The 7,033-nt window shown below is 33.6% G+C and overlaps 1 protein-coding gene across 1 annotated transcript; it reads right to left on the reverse strand.

The window, feature by feature from the left end:
- Nucleotides 1–324: 324 nt before the first annotated feature.
- LOC112829020 (putative olfactory receptor 5AK3) lies at nucleotides 325–1,254 on the reverse strand. Its single transcript, XM_025878308.2, has one exon. It carries the CDS (start codon nucleotides 1,252–1,254, stop codon nucleotides 325–327), a length of 930 nt encoding a protein of 309 aa, XP_025734093.2.
- Between the last annotated feature and the right edge of the window lie 5,779 nt (nucleotides 1,255–7,033).

The following is a 7,033-nucleotide window of genomic DNA, read 5'->3' on the forward strand; positions in this document are numbered from 1 at the left end:
GGAGCTTGGAAGCAGATCCATCCCCACTTGAGCCTCCAGATGAGTTCCCAGTCCTGGTTGACACCTTGATTGTAGCATCTCAGAGGATGTAGTTAAGCAGTGTCCACATTCTTGACCCATAAAAACTATAATATAATCATCATGTTTTTAAGCCCCTAAATTTGTAGAAATTTGTTATGCAGCAATAGATACAGATTTTGGAATTACAACAATACAGATTTATTTCCCTATTGAGGAATACTCACTTTCTTGGTCTTGTCTTCTCAAACGATGCTGCAATAAATATCTTTAAATATATGGCCTTATAGACAACAAATGATCAAACTAGAAGCACTTCTTTCTAATCCCTTTTAGGGCTTCCTTTACATCTTGGTTTCTCAGGCTGTAGATGAGGGGGTTTACCATGGGGATCATAATGCCATAAAACACAGAAGCCACTTTTTCTTGCTCTTGAGACTCCTTTGTCCCATGGTGCAAGTACATGTAAGAGAGAGTCCCATAGAACACAGTGATGGCTGTCAGGTGGGAGATGCATGTGGAGAAGGCTTTTTTCCTCCCTGCAGCAGAGGATATCTTCAGGATGGCAGCCAGGATATGTATGTAGGAAAAGATGACAACCTGCACAGTGAACATCAAGTTAAACCCCACAAAGACAGTTACTAGCATGATGTTGAAGTCAATGTTAGAGCATGAGAGGGCAAGAAGTGGGGGTTCATCACAGAAAAAGTGGTTAATTTTATTGGATTTGCAAAAGTTTAATGAGAAAGTAAAACTTGTGTTTACTGAGGCATTCAGGAAGCCTATGAAGTATGAACCAACCAGGAGTTGAACGCAGACTGTCTGGGACATGACTGTGGGATAGCGGAGTGGGTTGCAGATGGCCACATACCGGTCCACTGCCATTGCAGCCAGGATGTAGCAGTCAGTTGTTGCAAAAGCACCATAGACTAGTAATTGCACCATACATCCTATAAATGAGATGGATTGCTCTGTTTCTACAAAGTTTTGCAGCATCTTGGGAGTGATAGCGGAGGTATAGCAGAGATCGACAAATGCCAAGTGTTGGAGGAAGAAGTACATCGGGGTGTGAAGGCAAGAATCAATCTTGATGAGTAGGATCATCCCCATGTTACCCACCAGGGTGGCCACATAGATCACTAGAAATACTATGAAGAGGATATGCCAAGACTTGCGTTGACCAGCAAATCCCAGGAGAATGAATTCAGTTACTTGAGTGCCATTGTTTTGTTCCATAGCTAGCAAAGATTAAGTATCATCTGAAAAGGTGCCAAGAAATAAGAGCAGAGAAAGCTAAGACCACGTGATCCTTTAACTTAATTCTGCAATTGGCAATGATATAATATTTGGTTTCACAGTGGAGTCAGAAGATATTTTCTATGGAATAACTGACTCTGCATTTAAAGTCTATACCTTGACATCTGACTTAGATATTTTAGATCTATACTTTGGGGAAATTGCCATGGATCAGTTTCTTTGTTCTCAGGGTGCAAGCTGACTTCTTAATTATATTAAGAATTTAATTTTTCTTAAATATATTTCTTAAATATATCAACTAGGGAACATATAAAAACATACTTTTAAAAAGTAAGCTTTCTTTTATGCTGCATACATTTTAATTCACAAATCCCAATTTACATAAATACAAATTATTATGTATGAAAATCTTGAGTTACCCATAAATTTCTATATAATCTTGCTCTAATTTATTTCTGTATTCTCATCTTACTCTTTCTGCCTCCTTAGTAATTCTGCTCTGGCCATCAAGAACTCATGCCCAAGTAGAGTGTTTATCAAGTTATCTATGGTAAGGGACCATTTTCTTTGTAAAATTTGTAATATGTTGTGGACCAATATTTTTGCATATAGCAATAAAAAATTCTCAGCATTGTCAAAATTCTGTAATAATTTTAGATTCTCAATCTCACTTTCAATAGTTATCACATCAGAGAGTGGAAATAGAGAGTCCAACGACTGGTGCTGGTCCAGGGACAGCAGATTGAGTAACACTACTCTATGGTATCCATACATCATAATTTACCTATATGCTTTCCTAGCAATGGGAAGTAGGTTGCCTACTACTTATTTCCACTATAAGTACCTCAGTGTGAAAATTTTTCTAGTGACAAACATTTTGAGTCTTGGGGCATGCATACATTTAACTTGACCAAAATTTTCCAGATCACATTGCATAATGGATGCACCAGTATACACACCTGTTAACTGTACCTCAGGGCTCCCATATTCTTACTTTTTTGTGAACATCATTGGTATTTTCTTAATATTTTTTATACCAGGAAAATAGTTGTAAAGTGACATCTCCATTTTAACTTGTTTTTTTTTCTAACCAGAAGTGAATTTGATCATTGTAGAATATTTTTCTTAGAATTTTGGAATCATATTTTTTGTCAATATCTCTATGAGTTAATTTATGGATGGATGCTTTTTTATATAGATTTGAACACTGATGTTAATTTGACAAAGATTTTCTCACATTCTGTTATTTATTAACTTTGTCTATAGTATTCTTCATAGACCAGAAATCTTTAAATTTAGAATAATAATTCATCATTTTTTTGCCTTTTGGTTTGTTTTTTTGAAAAAAAAATTGAATAAAGCCCATTCCTGCCTCTGTTCATTTAGCCAGGAGAGTCAAACATAATAATAAAACTTACTTTCCATTCTATACTGGTTTGCTGCTACATGGTGTTTGTTGAACCATATTTTATTTCATCCATATAATTTGAAAAAGTTATTTTGTTTTTACTTAATTTTTTTAGAAGAAAGTAGATTAAGTGGATAGAGAGTGCTAGTAGTTGGTGTGTGTGTGTATGCATGTGAAATATTTAAATATTTTTAAACCATTAAATGATTTTACTTGCTATTTTAAAATTTACTCACACAAACACTTGTCCCTGTTATGTTATAGGAAAGTTATATCAAACATTTATGAACAACTAATTCTAATATTATATAAACTTTTTCTGAAAATCACAGTAAAGAACATTCTCCAATTCATGTTAATATAACATTGAAACCAAAATAAGTAAAATATGAGAAAAGAAAATTAGAACCAAACTCATTTGTGAATTTAGATGCAAACAGTTTAAATAGACATTCACTGAACAAATCCATCCATGTATTAAACAATTTATAGGGTCTCAAAAAGGTTCTAGAAAATAGCTATTCTCTTCCTTTTCCGGGATTTGAACAAATTGATAAATAAAAGATAGTGTCTCTATGGGGACCATAATATCACCTTTGGACACCTGGGGGAAATTTTAAGTTTATTAATTTATTTTTTTAAGATTTTATTTTATTTATTTTATTTTTTAAAAGATTTATTTATTTATTTATTTATTTATTTATTTATTCATTCATTTATTTATTTATTTATCTGAGAGAGAGAGAACACAAACAGGATGGACAGACAGAGGGAGAAGCAGGATCTCCATGGAGCAGGAAGTCCCGACCGGGAGGACTCAAACCCAGGACCCTGGGATCATAACCTGAGCTGAAGGCAGATGCTTAACCTACTGAGCTCCCCAGAAGCCCCTAAGATTTTATTTTTAAGTAATCCTTACATCCAATATGGGGCTCAAACCCACAGCTCCAAGATCAGGAGTCCCATGCCCTACCGATTGAACCAGCCAGGCACCCCGAAAAATTTTTTATTAGTCAAGTTATTTGCTGTCAATGAATGCCATAAGCAGATAGCTTTTCCACCCAGTCTTGATGGCAGGGATAGGAACATATATCTTGCATGTGGTGGGAGAATGCATCTGGAATGCAGGGGAGTATGAGATTCAGCGGGCTGGCTGCTGCCAAGAATATGGGCAGAACAGAGCGTGCCATGTTGTTCTCTTTTACCAATCAGATATATCATACCATCTTTTAAGGACCTTAGTGGATAAAATGGAGAGAGTCTATGATTATACAAACAGATTTCTTCGCAGGAAAGAAGCATCAGAAGCAGGGAAAAGATATTTTCCATCAGTAATCAAGACCTATTTGTATTTATCTCAGGAATGAAAGCATTTTTTAATACTGGATTTTATTGATAAAATTGATAGAATATATCAATTTATTGATATAATTTGTCATATTAATATATTCTTTAAAAAGCCGTATGATTTTCTCAATAGATACAGGACAATTATTTGGCAAAATTCAATAAATTTTCATGATTAACTAGAACAAAAATGAAAACCGGTGGGGACTACACTGCTGGACTAAATATTATATTTACTATTAAACCATGAGATGCAATGCCTGTAAATTAAAGAACAAGACAAAGATGCTTATTATGACTGAATCTGTTTAGTATTTTTCTGGAAGCCAGGACAAAATGCAGAAGACATGAAACGTAAAATGATTATGAGCAAGAAACATAGTTGTTAGTATTTTTAGATAATGTAATTGTCTCTATAAAAATCCCGGAGACTTGACAGATAAATTCTTAGTGAGCCTAGTAAAGTTACTAAATAGTAGCTTAATATATAAAAATCAATTGCATTTCTGTTCACCAGAAATAATTAAAAATGTTATTTAAAAATTCATATTTACAATAACATCAAAAAATAAAGTACCTACACATGTTCATGACCTTATTGAGACAATACAACTTTATTTAAAGGCTTAAAGAAGACCCAAACACAGACCAGGATCATGGAGAGGAACTCAATATTACAAACAGTACATTCCCCCCATATTAATATACAAATTCCATGTAATTCCAACCAAATTTTGAAAGAATTTTACATACAACTTGATGAAATTATTCTAAAATTTATATGGAGGGAAAAGATCTAAAAAAGCTAAGACAATTTTTTAAAGGACAACAAGGTGAGAACTTATTCTATCAGATATCAGAACTTCTTAAGAAGTGGTAATAATAAAGACATTATGATATGGTATGATGTGAAGGTGGACAAATGGATCAATGCAATCGATAAAAAGAAATAATAAAAAGTCCACAGGTCTATGGAAACTTGACATCTGAAACCAAAAGCATGTACTTGAATGAAAAATGGTCCGATAAACTGGAGCTATAAATGTTTATACATGTGAAAAATAATATTGTATTCCTACTTTACATTTTACAAAAATAATTTCCAAGTGGGTTAAAGATTTGAATTGTAAGGCTTTGAGAGTAAAACAACAAAATATCCATGCTTTAGATATACAGAAAAATATTTAAACAGGACGTGAATGCACAAAAAATAAAACATTGAAAATTCAACCATATATAAATGAAAAATACCAACATTATAAGAGAGAAAAGACTAAATACTGATTAGAAATTTACTTAGGCAAATTTGTTTACAATACATATAAATATTAAGGAATTATTAATCAGTATATATAACAAATTTCTATAAATTATCCCAAGGGAAAAATTTACAAAATATATAATCAGGATAATTATAGAAGAGAAAACCTAAATGGTCAATAAAAATATGAAAATACACACAACTCTCTCTGATGACTTCCCATTTGGTTTCCCATTCCTTCCCCTATGATTCTCTGTACTGTTTCTTATATTCCACATATGAGTGAAACCATATGATAATTGTCTTTCTCTGTTTGACTTATTTTGCTCAGCATAATGGGAAGTCATCAGAGAGAGAGAGAAAAACCATGAGAGACTCTTAACTATAGGAAACAAACTGGGGGCTGTTAGAGGGGAGGTTGGGGTAATTGGGTGATGGGCATTAAGGAGGGCACATGATGTAATGAGCACTGGGTGTTACATGCAACTGATGAATTGTTGAACTCTGCGTCTGAAGCTAATGATGTACTACTATATGTTGGCTAATTGAATTTAAATTAAAAAAGTAAATAAAATCTAAACATTCTCTCCAGTGAGAGAATGCCTTTTTAAGAAAAAAAAATACACACAACTCACTAGTAATTTGATAATTGTATATTAATACTGTATTGAAATATAGTTTTGCATTCCTTAGTTTAAAATGCCAAGTTTTGGTGAAGATGTGGAGTCATATATTTCTGGTGAGAAGGTAAATTAGCACAATCATGTTGGAGGCAAATTTGGAAATATTAGTAAAATTAAATATATGCCTTCCAGAATTTCCATCATAGGTACATATTCTAGAGAAATTCTAGCAACACACACGTAAGTATATACATATAAATATACTCATACACACACAAGAAGCATTGTTGATCATAGAAAAAAATATAAACTATTAAGTAAGTCAGTGAAAATTCAGCAAACTGGTGCCACAACATCCACGTGGATAAATTTCTTAAATGGATTGCTGGGTAATAAGAAGTAAGTTGCAGAAGTCAGATTGTGGCTCCATGGATGGTTGTTACATTATCATAAATATATTTTCATGCACTTTAAATACTATTCAATAACAGAAATCCCTCACAAAGGAAAAGCCACATCCCCAACACATCAGTAGAAAGCGCCTGCACCCTGATGTCAGTAATGCCAGGCAGAGCTATAGCTCTGTAGATGAGATAGTCAGTTTTAGATTAGAATGTAACTTTAGTGGTGGAGAGTATAACAAAGTAAACCTGTTGTTAATGTTTCTTGGGCAATCTGGTTCTTCCAAATATCTTGAGGAATAAACAGAATGGCTTAACTCTGTAGTGATGTAAAAAGAAATAATTCTTTTCAATATTTAGTGAGGGCTATGGGTTGAAATGCAGTCATTTCAAGGAGTTTCCACCAGTGGGTAAAAGCACTTGTCAGTGGAAGCTAGAATTGGTCATGGTTCCACTCAACTTAGAATCTTGATAGCGTAATGACATTTACCATTTCAATTTAATCATTTTGAATTTAAATAAAATGTATGACATATTGGGGGACACTTTTCAAGAGCTATGAAAAACCAGAACAAGGGATATACCCCCTCCCACAAGTACCCGAGTATTATGAACATGATTAACCTATACTGAACCCTGGTGCTTCTGAAGCATCCTTTATATTCAGTACCATGTGGTAGAAAGGAAATAGGCTGACCTAGGTTTGAATTCTGGTCAC

Source organism: Callorhinus ursinus, unplaced genomic scaffold, assembly GCF_003265705.2.
Source record: "Callorhinus ursinus isolate GAN/ISIS: 27379988/994484 unplaced genomic scaffold, GSC_fseal_2.0 scaffold21, whole genome shotgun sequence".
Classification (NCBI taxonomy): domain Eukaryota; kingdom Metazoa; phylum Chordata; class Mammalia; order Carnivora; family Otariidae; genus Callorhinus; species Callorhinus ursinus.